General features: G+C 39.5%; 1 protein-coding gene across 1 annotated transcript; it reads right to left on the bottom strand.

Moving 5' to 3' along the window:
- Positions 1 to 3,088: 3,088 nt before the first annotated feature.
- LOC149822995 (receptor-like serine/threonine-protein kinase SD1-8) lies at positions 3,089 to 14,304 on the bottom strand. The gene is made up of 8 exons (XM_089980475.1): positions 12,974 to 14,304; positions 10,608 to 10,724; positions 9,088 to 9,257; positions 7,983 to 8,193; positions 7,474 to 7,711; positions 4,570 to 4,720; positions 3,669 to 3,948; positions 3,089 to 3,365 (listed from the first exon to the last, which is right to left on the bottom strand). Exons 1-7 carry the CDS (start codon positions 14,268 to 14,270, stop codon positions 3,673 to 3,675), a joined length of 2,460 nt encoding a protein of 819 aa, XP_089836601.1. The 5' UTR covers positions 14,271 to 14,304; the 3' UTR covers positions 3,089 to 3,365; positions 3,669 to 3,672.
- Positions 14,305 to 15,797: the final 1,493 nt, after the last annotated feature.

Genomic DNA, 15,797 nt, shown 5'->3' with positions numbered 1-15,797 from the left:
GTCGCAAGATTCAGTAAGAGCATTTTCTTATCACAACACAAATACACATTGAACATTATTGGAGATTATGGGTACTTGGGGGCAAAGCCATCAGATTTTCTCATGAAACAGTACAAAAAGCTTAATTCAGAGGAAGGAGAGCCATTGAATGATTCAACTTATTATCGAAGAATAATGAATCGATTGATATACCTCACTATTACAAGACCTGACATAGCCTATTGTCTCAATATCTTAAGTCAATTCATGCATACACCAAGGAGGCCACACCTTGAGACTACATAGAGGGTCTTGCGTTATCTTAAGTTCACACCAGGTCAGAGCATACTATTGCCATCTAATAGCAAACTTTAATTGTCTGTCTACTATGATTCAGATTGAGCATCATGTTCAGAAACTCGAAGGTCTATCTCAGGTTATTGTACCATGTTGAGAAAGATTCCAATATCTTGGAAAACAAAGAAGCATACAACAATATCAAGATCGTCAGCTGAAGCAGAGTATAGATTGATAACACTTGCAAGTTATGAATTAACATGGTTAAAATATTTATTGACAAATTTAAGAATCAGACATCCCCAGCCTATGTTGATGTTTTGTGACAACCAGGCAGCATTGCATATTGCGGCAATTTCAGTGTTCCAAGAACGCACTAAACATATAGAGATCAACGGTCATGGTATAAGAAAAAAATTCAAAACAGTTCAATCAGAACTCAATTTATTTCGACAAACTTACAGTGCACAAATATGTTTACCAAGCCATTAGGACGAGATTAGTTTTTTCAACTCAAGCGCAAGTTGAGCGTTATCAATCCTCAAGGTCTAACTTGAGAGGAAGCATGTTAGAACGAGACTCTATCTCAGTCATGATAATTCCTATCGTGACTGAGATAAAGATAAGTACTAGATAGCGGTAAGCTTATCGCTATCCTCACTAATTTAGTAGAGATAACCACAATGTTTTTGTATATACATGACCCTATTGACCGTTGTGTATGATCAGAAATAAATTTTTTCTCAGTTTGAGTTGTTTTTTTTTTAACATCTTTTTAAATTACATTACCATAATTTAATACAGGGATTGTTGCCTAGGAGTTTTATGCCAACAGGTATGGCAGGCTGAGCCAGAGCATGCAACCAGCCATGTGAACCAGTTGTTTTCTGTCTACTTTTATGTGTCCTTTCTCATCATGAGATTTGAGAGTAGCAAGATGTCTATAAACTTTTTAGTTTACTGAACTCCAGGACTAAATGATCGTTTCCATTCGGAAATGAAGGATAATAATCACAATGAATATCATTTAACAGAAATAGATTGCATGAATAACTCTGTAGAATGAGGAATGTTACCAAATTATCATAAAAAACTGAACTGGTTCAATGAACTAGAGTAAATTATCAGAGTTCTACGCTGTCAGCATAACGACGGTAGGTATGACAGACTGAGACAGTGTGACCAGGTCTTATTGCCGAGTGCAGTTTCTTTTGATTATAAAAAAAAGAAAAAGAAAAGCTCGTCATAATCCCGTGACAAATGGGTCAGGGGACCAATTACATACACGAGCACCTCTCAACATTTAAAGAAATTAAATATGGCAGTAAGCAAAAGCTTTCCGTAAACGTCAATGATTTATGTCGCCTCACGTGGTAACATTGATGTCCCCAGACTCAATTGAATTGAAAACTGACCACAACATCAAAACTTGATAAGTTTACTTTATACATAGCCAGTCATGCAAAATTGATGCTATCAACTGGTTGGAACTTGCCTGAACCCAAATCATTGAGGTGCTGATGTCATTCCCGATCCAAACCCAAAGTCCATGTACATGTAAAACTTGTTGATTTTAACTGAAGTTCCATTCGGACTCAAACCTGGTTTGCACACTTCCAAACAAGACCAAGTCATATCAATTGCGCAGACCTTGTGGGTAGTGGTGAGCAACAGGTTGGGTGGCTCGAAGTGCCAAGCAGACCTCGCCCACCTTAGGCTGGGTTGTACGGTTTTCTTACCCATTAGTTTTCACGCCAAGACCTGGCCAATTTGATAATGAATCATGGCATAGGTTCGAATCCCACAGGGTGTACGAATGCCTTTCAGTACTGGTGGCCTCTCTAAGTTCTTGGTTGTCTGTGACCCACCCAGGGTTTACCTGGCAAGGGGGCAGGCCGATTAAGTGAACCAGTTCTCATTCTATGCTTGTTTGGATCCATATTCATGCCCGGTTTAGCCTGTAAAATTATAGCTAATATGGGTTAACATTGATTCATCATGTATTAAATTTGTTTGCATTTTTTGGGGGACGAATAATGTCGGATAAGTAAAAATTTAGATTTAGATGTTTAGACTTTGTTTTTTTATATTTACACGATGAAACAACCTCCAGGATCAGAGACCTAACTGTGCTCACTTTGCATGCTGCACTTACGGTCGCTGTCCGTGTAATGTAAAACTCCGTGGGCTTATCCCTTGCCCTCAGGGAGTCGCCATGCTTCAGCTTGCACAAGGGGTGATACCCATGGAATTTGAACCTAGACCACCTGCCTAAAGGCCTAGGTCCCATCCCACTATGCCAAACCCCTTCGGTGCAAGATGTTTGGACTTCCTGCTCGAGAATATACTATACTACCAAGTCATTTATGTAAAGAGTCATTACCCTCGAAACACATATTGTTTAATTTGATGAGAGTAAAGAATTTAGGGGCTACACTGTTTTAAACTCGCATTATTTCAAACAGCATAGTGACAAATATCGAGAGATTTACGAAAATCTCGCATTATTTCATGAATAATACTCTAAAAGTTAAAAACGGCAATTTTTCGTGAGATTTACAAAATATCGCAAGATTAACGTTTGTGACAAAATCTCACGATATATCACCATATCTTGTCTTAGGTTTTCCATTCTTTTTTTTGCCTCCATTTTTCACCCGTTTTTGGTTTGCCCAGTCTGCAAAAGTGGTTTTACAGAGAGGAGGTTGTGGGCATTGCCTCCATTTTTCACCCGTTTTTTGAGAATTTATTTGATTTTTTAATAACTTCCTGAGATTTTGCCAAAAAAAAAAAAAACTCAGAGAAATATTCAGAAAGTTGAAAATCTTCAAAGAAATTCACAACCGAGAAAGTGCTGTTTTAAACTTTTGCCACTATGGCTAACAGTCAATTTCAATATACAAATTAATTCATCAAAGATCTACGTTTAGAGCACCGAAAAGATTGAAAGGAAGACCCACCAGAGCCCCGCCCTCCTGGTTAACAACGATCCCGGTTTTTCCTGACATGAGACCACCACAATTCGAAACCCACAGGAAGCATCTCTGGCCTGCCAATGTGTGGTCTGTGATCAGGGTTTTTCTCTTGGCCTAACAAAAAAAAAAGAGAGAGAGATTGAAAGAAAGAACTTAAAGTTACAAAGAGCAGCCATGCTAATTTACATGTCCAATTAACTTTTTTTTTTTTTTTGGATAGGCAAGCTGGGGTTAGGCAGACCCCTACCAGATATCTCTTGAGCCCAATGTGGCAGAGGGATTCTAACCTGGGCCTTCAGCTTGGCACAAGACCCCGCTTACCACATGGGATACCACCTCGGTGGTTGGTGCGTCCATTTAACTTTGAAGTATAGCTCATGCTAAAGAATAAAGTAAAAGTTATAGGCCTACACTCACCCCTTTACCGAGCCTCCAGCAATGAAATAGTAACTTCATTCGTTGTATAAATCTTGTGTGCACCCCTGTAAGAATATGCTGGTTGTTTGGGTTCAGGCATCCCAGAATCACTGCTCAGCATAACAACAATGGAGGACATAGTTGGACGTTCTTCGGCATCATCTTCAACACAGAGTAGACCAATATTGATGCACTTTATTACCTGACCTATGTGGCAAGACTTCCTTAATATAGGATCAAGCAAATCCAACCCCTTATCCTCATTCCATAGTTTCCATGCCTGTGTTACCAGCCAGTAATATCACAAAGTTAATCATCATTTTTGGAAATAAGAAACGTATTTCGCATCTATAGCAAGATTGCAGTGTAGACACCATGATCATCATCAATCAGAGGATTGAAGTTCTATATATGCTGGAGTGACTTCTCGTCATTCTTCTTATTGTATTTCACAATTAATCAATAAATTCTGAATACTTTTCTCTCTCAAAAAAAAAATTTTCTATATGTGCTGGAGTATATTACTGCCAAATAGATGCGACTGGGTTTGACCAAGATGATAATCAGAGATACAATTGGAACCTTGTTTACTCTGCAATTTAGATGGAAATAGAATTGTGATGCTGGGATCTTGTGTAGAAAGTGCTGATGTTTTAGTAGGTAAATTAACACCCTAGACACCCAAAGAATCATCCTATATATGCTTTCGAAGATAGATTATTACCGTGGTTTAATTAATCATCCTCCAAACAACACCATCATTGATGGTTTCTGGCCTCACCAACAATGTGAAAAAATTGATGCAAACTGATGGCTCATTGTATCATCAGTATATTGGGGTGCAATTGATCATGACTTGATGGTGGTGGTTATGGCAAAGACGAAGATCAAGGATACTTACATGTCCGAGAAGGTTGAGGGAGTACTCCACGTTACGGAAACTTGTCATCTTCTGCCCGCTCACAATCTCTAAAACTATGATTCCAAAGCTGAAGACATCAGATTTCGTGGAGTAGCGCCCCTCCAATATATATTCTGGTGACATGTATCCACTGCAATTTTACCAAAAACTCGCATCCTTGAGCAGATAAATAAAGGGGCACTGGGTGATGCCAAAACTGGGTAAGGTGGCCCATTTTGGTACCATTGAAATTTATTTTTATTACAACTAGGGTTCTACAAAACTGTGTTTCTGATGTAAACCCGTGATCCTATTTACGTTAAACAGTACATATAAAACAAAAAGAATAGTTCAGTTTGTCATTTTCCAACCAGCTATTGGCAAAACAAAATCAGGATCCAGAGTCAGTATACTGCATATGAGCTGTAGACCAACATTCATTAGTTCGGGCATGATCTTTGTGAATCGTCTTTGTTAGATCACAGTCCAGACGAACAGAGGTTAGCACCTAAGAATCACCCCATATATATATATATATATATATATATATATATATATATATATATATATATATATATATATATCTGTGTGTGTGTAATTAAATATGTAAACCAATGAAACTGGTATGAACTGAGATTTTTATAGGGTTTTTTTTTTCTAAAATTTCAACATATGGATGCAAAATAGATGTTTCGGTTTATAGAAACAGGCTCTTGGATCATCCGATTACGATGTATAAGACAAACCTTTTAAAGCTTGAAAATCAATGGCTCAGAATTTTTATAAATATTTAAGCATAAAAAATCACATTTCTTTATCCGATTAAGATGATCCAAAAGTCGATTTCAAGCTAATAGACCATGCCAAATGCATATGCAGGGTTAGATTTGCAAATATATATATATAAAGAGAGAGAGAGAGAGGTAACTGCCCACACTGACCCGCGCCTACCACAGACCACAGGGCTTTTAGAGGTTTTTTTCTCGACTAACTATAAATGTGTTCGAGCTTTATTTTATAGAATCTACTCTTGCATCTTATTTTGACTCATGGGTAAGTTTTATAAGTTTTAAAAACCGATAGTGTAAAATTTTTATACAACAACAGCAACAACGCCTTCATCCCAAAACAATTGGGGTCGGCGATATGAACCAAAAAAGAAAATCATTTTGGGTCTTCCACGTGAATCCTTCTCCTCCAATCATTTCTATCCAATGCCATGGCCTCGGTGAGGCTCAACGCATTCATATCCTTTCCTATCATCTCCATCCATGTCTTTCTAGGCCTACCCGACCTCTTTTAACTAATATATTTTCCAATTTCTCCATCCTTCTAACTGGAGCATCATTAGGCCTTCACCGAATATGTCCAAACCTCCGTAAATGATTCTCTCTCATCTTATTTTCAATGGGTGCAACGCCTACCTTCTTATGTGTCTCCTCATTCCGAATCTTATCTTTTATTGTATTTCCACACATCCATCTAAGCATACGCATCTCACATTCTGTACCATATAGCAAAGCGGGCCTAATAGTCATCATATAAAACTTTCTCTTCAACCGCAATGACATTCTACGATCGCACAACACTCCAGTTGCACTTTTCCTTTTCATCCACCCAGCCATTATCCTATGATTTACATCTCCATCAATTTCTTCATACTTTTGAATGATAGATCTCAAATATTTGAAACAATCATCCACCGGTATTTCTTGCTCACCAAACTTCACTACACTCTCATCACTACTTCATTGCTTACTAAACCGACATTCCATATATTCTGTCTTACTCTTACTCAACTTAAAACCTCTTGCTTCCAATGTCTGTCTTCATAATTCTAACTTAGCATTAACCCCAGCTCTAGACTCATCAATCAAAACAATATCATCAGCAAACAACATACACCACGACACATTTTCTTGAATTGATCTCGTAAGCTCATCCATCACTATAGCAAATAGGAAAGGGCTTAAAGCAGATCCTTGATGTAACCCAACCGTTATAGGAAAATTGGTTGTCACCCCTCCACAAGTGCGGACATTGGTTACTACTCCTTCGTACATATCTTTAATTATACTAATGTACTTGAGAGAAACACCTTTCTTCATCATTGTTCACCAAAGAACGTCCCTAGGTACTCTATCGTATGCCTTCTTCAAATCAATAAAAACCATATGCAAATCTTTGTTCCTCTCTCTAGATCTCTCAATAAGTTGTCTAAGAAGATGTATAGCTTCTATAGTTGATCTTCCAGGCATAAAACCAAATTGATTCTCTCATATCATGACAACCTTCCTCAACCTAGACTCAATCACCCTCTCCCAAAGTTTTATAGTATGACTCATGAGTTTTATACCACAATAGTTTGTGCAATCTTGTATATCACCCTTATTCTTATATAGAGGCACCAAAGTACTCTTCCTTCACTCATTAGGCATCTTATTTGTTCGCCAAATCTTGTTAAAAATATTTGTCAACCATTTTAAACCTTTCTCTCATAAGCATTTTCAAGCCTCGATAGGTATACCATCTGGGCCAACTGCCCTTCTTGATTTCATTTTCTTCAAAGCCTCTGCAATTTCTATATCCAAAGCTAAAAAATCAAGTTTTTCATCGGAAAAAATTATGCAAGTTTAATTTCCTAGCAAATTGACCATGCCGTCTGCAGATTGAAATTTGCAAAAAACAACCTTGAAGTCTCCTATTCGCTCACAATAGTCTGCGGTAGTCACAAAACAAATTAAGCAGCCACCCGATACTATATATATATATATATATATATATATATATATATATATATATATATAGTGTGTGTGTGTGTGTGTGAAGAGTATTCCACCTTATGTTTGTATGCACACATGAGAGAGAGAGAGAGAGAGAGAGAGAGAGAGAGAGAGTACTCACTAGGTGCCTACCACTCTGTTGGTATTGACTTGAGTTTGGTCACTACCAAATATTCTAGCTAAACCAAAGTCTGAGATCTTGGGGTTCATCACACCATCCAGTAGAATGTTACTGGCTTTGAGATCCCTATGGACCACCCTCAATCGTGATTCTTGGTGCAGATACTGAAGCCCCCGAGCGATCCCCATCACTATCTCAAAGCGTATCTCCCAATCCAATTGCTTGCTCAGATTAGGATCTGCTTGTGAATTGCAAATGCGGAAATTAAACAGAAGCCTTGTTATCACACACGATTCATATGTACTTTGGCCCTGAAACTTGGTCACTTCAGTTTTGTTCATCATGGAATCCAGAATTTCAAAATGATGCATTATATTACAAAAAAGGATTGGAAGGTGTAAATTTTTGCTACCTCTCTCTCAATATGGATTCCTCATTCATCTAATTTACAAAACATAACTCTTGATTCAGAAGAAAGCAAAAATGAGATACGATAGTGATCGACAAACCGAAAAGGAACGCGTCGAGGCTTTTGTTGGGCATGTACTCATAGATCAAAATCTTCTCTTCCCCTTCAACACAGCAACCTAAAAGTCGAACCAGATTTCTATGTTGAAGCTTGGCTATTAACTCAACCTCATTCATGAACTCCTCAAAACCTTGTGTTGAACCCTTGGATAGCCTCTTTACAGCTACTTCTTGATCCCCTGAAAGCTTACCCTTCACAACACATAAACTGCCATTTAATTTTTCTTTTGAAAATGTGGAAAAAAATTCAAAGATGAGCAGAATTATCGCAGTTCAGACGTGGAAAGAAATTTCTTATGTCTTTCTATCTCTGTTTGAGGATGAGCCTCCATATTATTAAATTGTCGTTCTGATCTACATGAAACAACAGGTACTCAGAAAAGAGAGCATGGATTCACCTAGCTAACTTGGCTGTCCGAGTCAAGTTGATGCGGTCATTCTCTAATTAAGGTCTGGCCTTTGACTCAACCAACCATGTTACAAGGCCTTGCTGGACCCTGATGAAAGCCACGGAGCACATTTGCACATTGGCATGTCTAAGAAAGACTAGCTATTGCGTGTACTTCCTAGACTTGGCCAAGTATCTTCCAGTAGAACATTGCCATTTGACTAAGAGAGAGTTTATAATGGAAGAACTCATACATAGTCAGGTCACACCTATGTGCAGAATATATATAATAAGAGTGAAAGTATTTCATCTAATCCATGTGTGGAAACGTATATGGTAGGTCTAATCAGATTCAGATCCAGAATTGGGAAACTATTTGGCATCAGATGATCTGGGTTAAAACCCAAACGGAGATAGGATAGAATTTTTCTATCCAAAACCCATTGCATATAACTTGCGTCTCATTTCGTTCCGGATCCAGTTTTTTTTGGCAAAGCAGTATAGTACCACCTCAGCCCGTCCCTTGTCAAATGTATTTGCAGCATTATTATACAATAAGAATATGATATATCAGGGAACCACATTTGAGACCCAATATATTTGAATGGGCTGGATCCAAATCCAGATACAGAGAGAGAGAGAGAGAGAGAGAGAGAGAGAGAGAGAGAGAGATGGAATTGGTGAAAAGCTGACATTACTTTGTAAACAGAGCCAAAGCCTCCCTGTCCAAGCTTATTTGATTGAGAAAAATTGTCGGTTGCTGCTTTGATAACTCTCAGCTCAAACAATGGCAACTCAGGAGGGCCTCTCCTTTCTTTCATTTCTTCTCCAAGTAGGATTGTGTCAGTTCTTGAACCTCCACCCATTCCTGAGCTCAAGAACATTCATTGGAGCAACAAGGCAGAAGAACAAGATACCATAACAAGAATAAGATTTAGTATGGCATTCAATCTTATACTTTTAGCAAAAATTGTAAATATGAACATATATCCAAATTGGTCCCTACCTTATGGCAGATTTACAAAATCATCCCTTTTTTACTTAATTTCGAAAATCAGTCCCTCCGTTTTGCTTTAACCCTTGCAAAGTCGTCCTTGGGGTAAAGGGGAGAGCAGATCAGGTGATCTGTTTGACATCTTCAATGTCCGTTGCTTCATCCCACAAGGACCATGTGGGACCTCATGGTCCTTGTGTACATTGTGGACGGTGACGATGCCAAATCACTTTTCTGAAAATGATTTGGCGGATCACCTGATCTACTCTCGGTTAAGAGTTGTCCATGCCTTTTAATGCAGCAGTTAAATGCTCATAAAATAACCATTTTTCCCTTATTAAAGTAACTTCTACAAAAATCAATGTTATTCCTTTTAGTTCATGGGGGTAAACAGTCATTTTACAAAGCCCTCAAACTAAAATTAATTATTGTTTAACAGTAGTTAGTTCAACAGCTTACTGGCTGGGGCGACTTGTGAATGTCACCAAGTTGACCGATGTCACAAGTTTGAAACCCATGGGTGGCATCCCTTGCCCCAAGGTCAAAGCTGGATGTACATCCCGGTGGGGAAGGGTGGTGATCAGGCGTTTTCCCCCCTAATCTCAGATAAGATAGGAAAATTTTACAAAATGAGATTGGGGAGGGAAGTTTTTGCAAATGGCCAAAAAGAAAAAGCTATTAAAATCATGATATTTTTAAAATATCGGCAATGTGTTTTTTTTTAAGGCTAGGCCAAGGGAAAACACATCCCCATGGCCAACCGCACATTGACTAACCTTAGATTGGTAAAACCCTTGAGGTCTCCCTGTTGAGATCCCGAATATCTTGCTGATTGAGAATCTGAAGATGACGGGATTTCAGTGTTGTATATTATCCTATCTTTGTTAACTTTCCCTTTTATTAGGATACGTGGATACCTATCAACAAGAACCCACGTCTATATGTAACGTTGAATGTATTCTTTAAAATATAGAAAAAGAATATTTACCTTCTTCACAGTTTACACAGGTTAACATCCCCTGCCTATCGAGGAGTACATCCAACTTCGACCTTGGGGCAAAGGATGTCCCTTGCAGGTTTTGAACTTGCAATGTCCTATCAACTCAGTGACATTCATAAACCACCCTATCGGATGAATAGAGCCCGTGTGGACAATATTGGGATAGCGACATTGGTTGAAACTACCCCAAAGGTAAATATTGTACATAAAATAAAAATATTCACCTCTCATTTTATTCTTGCACCTCCATAAACAATACCCTCCTATAGCAGCAACACATAGAATTGCCACTAGAGTAATTGCTGAAAAAATTGTAACTTGTGAGCGTTTCTTGCCTCCTCCTGCAATAAAATAGAATAGCAAAGTCTATTATTTATTTATTTTTCTTGTTTAGAGAAAGTGCAAAGTAATCATTTTCTTAATAAGAGTAACGATATCCCATTAAGTCAGATTCAGTAATGTCAATATACGAGCTATCTTATTCTAAATGATCTTCAATCGTACCTTCAATTGGATTGTTGATTTGCAGTGTGTGCTTGGATTGTAATCAAAGACCAATTTTGTCTTCTAATTTTGTGTTTGAGGCATTTTAGTTAATACGTGTTTTAGTGGTAAACTTAGTATTTACAAATAATGCATGGGTAACATAGAAATGCAGATTTATTAATATATAATGAATGCAATGGACCGTGCAATTAGGGTGCATAGGAATAACAAAAGTTGGCATGTTAAGGGTCTATATGTTATGCATATGCATCAGTGAGTAATGAGTTAGTGATTTAAAATGAATTTTAGTAGCTTGCATTGAGGCCTATAAAAAGAATGCTAAAAGTCATTGAAATTATATCAAAAGTATGTAGAAAAGCCGCAATGCACACACACACACACACACACACACACACACACACACACACATATATATATATATATATATATATATATATATAACTGAACACATTAGGCCATATGTTCTTGTTCTAACCTGTTAGGCCTCCATAGTTTGAAGTGTTTTATGATAAATTTGAACTGTTAGATGTGTTTAACATGCTCAATTTAGTGGGAACCGAATCTTGGATCATGTTTTCGATGAAAAAATGTATTTTTATGAGCCAAAAAATTGATGCCTTCATAGCCATTGATTTTGGATCACTAGAGAAAACCTGTATACACATCAGATTATGGTGATCCAAAAGTCGGTTCTCACTAAACAAAACTTATAGATCACATTTATGGTGTTAGATGTGAGAAAAAATGCAAAAAAATATGATTTTTGAAAGAGCTTAGGGCAGAACGAGAAAAGGGGCAGCAACAGTGCATTATATATATATATATATGAGACTTTATAGTTTAGTATATACAAATGAAAATACTAGTGAAATTCTTCTCTTTTATTCCTTGGTTTATCTTAGGTTGGCTACTTCACGAAGGTTTGCTGTTTTCTGTATGTGGATATCTAATTCAAATTGTTGCACAGGCGATTGAGCGTCATTAAAGGAGATAGACCAGGTCATATATATGCACTCAAATTGTGCCATGTGCCTCAATTTGAGAGCAGATTCAGTGATCCGTTGATTGCTTTTTAAACGGTACAGGGAGCCATGCCCCCAGACCTGTCCCTTCACCAAAAAGAGTGTGTGCATGGCAGGCCAGTTCTACCTTTTCCTTTGATGGTAATCAGTCAGTCGTCACCCTGATGTCTTTTATTGTATCAATGGTATATGCCATGGTATCAATTGTGTTTTGAGCCTTCATTTTGCAATCTTTAGATCTCGCATATCTTGGGCATTATTAACAGCTCTGAAAAAACATGTGAACCATCCAAGGGATAGAGTCCAACATGGCATTTGTGAGGTCGTTCATTGAATAGATGAATGGCATCAGGGCGACCTATAATGGTCTACCCTAAGAGGTAGCTCTGACCACATACTTACTCTTAAAAAGATGAGGAGCATGACTGTCAATGAATTTCCGACCTTGCAAAGTACTCGGTTCAATCATCGCAATATAATCCCTAAAAATGTCCACCAAGGAATAACTCGCTAACTGATCAGCGGTTATGTTTGGTACCCATCGCAGATCTCACTTGGGAACCGTGAGATGTGAGATATGTGAAAGTGTGGCTCACTCACACCTCCATCGATTAAGATCGTGCGGTGGTTATGGAATATAATGTCACATACAATATGTGAAGGATGCCTCATGGGGTTTGGCTCAGTGGAGTGTGAACACTTGCAATATGATTGCTAAGCACCTGATCACACAGGCCTATCGGTTGTGAGGCCCAAGGCCTGACAGAGGGCGATCAGGTGCTTAATGCACAAAATTTGTGCCATGTAGTTGCACTGGAAAGCCCCTTCGCTACTAGACAGGTGGTTAGGGTTCTATTCTCATGAGCATCAGTCCCTTGCAAAGAGTAAGCCTTGTTCAGCCGAAGCTGGTGACTTTCTTGGGGCAAGGAATGCGCCATGGGTTTACATTCTAAGAACGGCAGGTTTAGCCAACACGACTCGGTCTATTATTCCGAGGGTGGTTTCCCTGTCCTATATATATATAAAAAAAATGTCGACAGTGGCTAAAATAGCGAGAGTACCTCCATTGCTGGGAGTCCCCGAACTGACAAGTCGAATGAAGATACTGTCTCCACTATCACCAGACAACTGTTGGAGATCCAGAAGATCTCCTTTCCATATTGAGCACTTGTTACCCTGATAAGAGTAAGCTGTGCATGAACAATCTTTAAGGCAAGCTGATCTACAATCCTCAGCACTTCCCACTGTTACATTCTCAGGATTTGCAGGAGACCTCATCCCTGATAACACAGAAAACTGATCACCTCCACACTGCAATTTGGTCTTCCTCACACACCCTCCAGTCCAATCATTCAGTCCCCACTCTTGAGCAGATGCAGGTTTGAACCCGTCGACGCATTTGCAGGGATTCTGGTTATCCTGATTATTACAAACACCAAAAGCTCCACACAAAGCATAGACTTCACACTGTTCTGCGGGCCGCGTCCAGATCACCCTCCACTGCTCTGTCTGTCTGAGCCACATCGATTGTTTGATCTGCCCAGAGACATCCATCACAATCTTTGTCAAGGTGCTGCTGTTGTACACTGAGTAAGTGAAATAGCTCACAGTCTCATTTGTGACAAAGCTGAAGTTGTTGATGTAGTTGAGTTTCATTTCAGGCACCCCACTGAAAATTTGACCGTTCCAAACCCCGGTTTTCCAGTACGCCTGGGTCTTGTTCCAGACTAAAAGTAACTGGGAAGTTCCATTTTGGTCAATCTCTTGACAGAAAGGCCCGGGAGAGGGATCCTCTGGATTCCTCCATGAAGTAAGCGTCTGCCTTTGCTTGGTTACCTTGTTCAGTCCCAGTCTCCCATCAGGCAATAAAGTATCTGTAGGGTAACTGAAACTCTCCCAAATGACACTGCCAGAAGAATTCCCATCCCTCAGAACAAGATTACCACTGTTCAGAAGAACAGCAGCTCTTGAACTTGAAGATGGAGTTGAATTCAGGTTGGATGACCAAACCAAGGACTTTGATTGCGTCTGAATGACCAAGTTCCCATCTTCTGAGATCTTGAATTCTGCTGTGCTGTCTTGGAGAGGCTTGTCTCTGTTGGCTACCCACACCACCTTGTCAGTTGAGACCTCCTTGTACCAGATGCCTATGTAGTATCTGCTTGGGTTACCAAGAGAGAAGAAGCCCAATTCAAAGACCCCACCTGCAGAGGCCATTGTCTGGTTTCCAGTTAGAGATTCTCCTTGAGAGAGGATGTCTGCTGAAAAACAAAGATGGGTTTGTAGGCGGCAGAACAGCAGGAAACAGAGGAGTATTCTACGCCATGTCTGGGCATCCAACCGTCTCCAGATCTCCATACCAACAACAGCTCTTGGTGGTGTCTCACAATACAGAACCGTTAGTCAGAAGAGAGGCTAGAAGGTATAAGGAGAAGAACGTGGAGATCAGTCGATAACAACGCATTAATAACTTAATCTGATTTCAGGGAACGCCTTTGATCTAGGTTTTATTAAAGGTTAGGATGGGGTTTGTCAAAGTTGAATATCTTTGGCACTACGTCTGTAATTAATGAGGCGTGGTCCTGTTGGATTGAGATCTATTGAAAATCACCACCAATGGTGATTTTTCTAATATCGTTGGTAAGGAGCACCATCATTGGGAGTCGGAATTTTCGTACTACCTTTTCTCATTTTCGTTCCACCAGGGTATTTTCGGTAGGGAGACATGCCTCGTACAGGATGCGTGGATATTGAAGTTTCAGTATCACCTGCTCCCAACCCGTTCTTTCAGACTTTTAAGAGAAGGGGGGACGGGGTGTGAGGGCGCCAGTACAATGGGGCCCGCTTATTTAATAGAGCAGTCAGACACTACGTGGCTCCCTCTAGGCTCTAGCCCACAAGGGTTCAGCTCATTTGGTAGGTGCGGATAGGGTAGTTAACGGGTCAGGTCAAGGTTGACCCTGCCCGCCCAAATAACTAATAACTGGGTTGGGGTTTTGTCAGGTCATGAAAATAAAATTTCAAACCTTAACCCACATAATTTAAAATATATTTTTTTATTATTATATATAAATACTCTAGTCGGGTCAGGTAACCAACAAAAATCATGACCCAAACCCAGTCCACATATTGCTTGAGTCAGGTGCGAGTCCACCCAAACATTATTAGTGTCAACACTTTTTTGCCCATACTCAAGAATTCGGGTTCGAGTAAGGTTAGGCACCCGATACAAACCACACCCGTTAATAGCCATAAGAGTGACTTATGAATGTCACCAAGTTGATCAGAAATCACAAGATCGAAACCCACAAGCGGTGTCCCTTGTATGGTTTAAGATTGGTATACTTCTTGATTGCTGGAGGGACCTCAAGGGTTTTACCAACCAAAGGTTTTTGGTTAGCCAATGTGCAATCGATGATTGGGGAGGGGTTGAGAGTTTCTCTTGAATTATTTAAAAAACAAAGTGTTCTGCCGAGAACACTGGATCAGCTTATGTAATTAAGTTGGCAAAGTTTGAACCAAGGGTGGAGCCAGGTTAAGAGAAGGATGGGAAGTGCCCACCATGACCTAGGAAATACACCAAAGGGTAATGGATGCACAGGTGGGCAGTACCCTAGGTCATGGTGGTCACCCCACCCAAAGGCTAAGGCATGATACCCCCATAGCCCACCACAACCCTGAGTGTCTCTCTCTCTCTCTCTCTCTCTCTCTCTCTCTCTCTCTCTCTCTCTCTCTCTCTCTCCTGGCATTGACGGGTTTCATGTCGACTTTTTTAGAATCTTTTGGGACTGTGTTAAATCAGACGCGGTGAGTATGTTTGATGAGTTTCATCGTAACTCCAGACTACCTTATCATTTGCATGTTGTTATTATTTCGCTCATTCCG

Source organism: Nuphar pumila, chromosome 11 (genome assembly GCF_984573655.1).
Source record: "Nuphar pumila chromosome 11, dmNupPumi1.hap1.1, whole genome shotgun sequence".
Classification (NCBI taxonomy): Eukaryota; Viridiplantae; Streptophyta; class Magnoliopsida; order Nymphaeales; family Nymphaeaceae; genus Nuphar; species Nuphar pumila.
The sequence above is the reverse complement of the archived record's forward strand: the minus strand, read 5'-3'. Positions and strand labels throughout refer to the sequence as shown.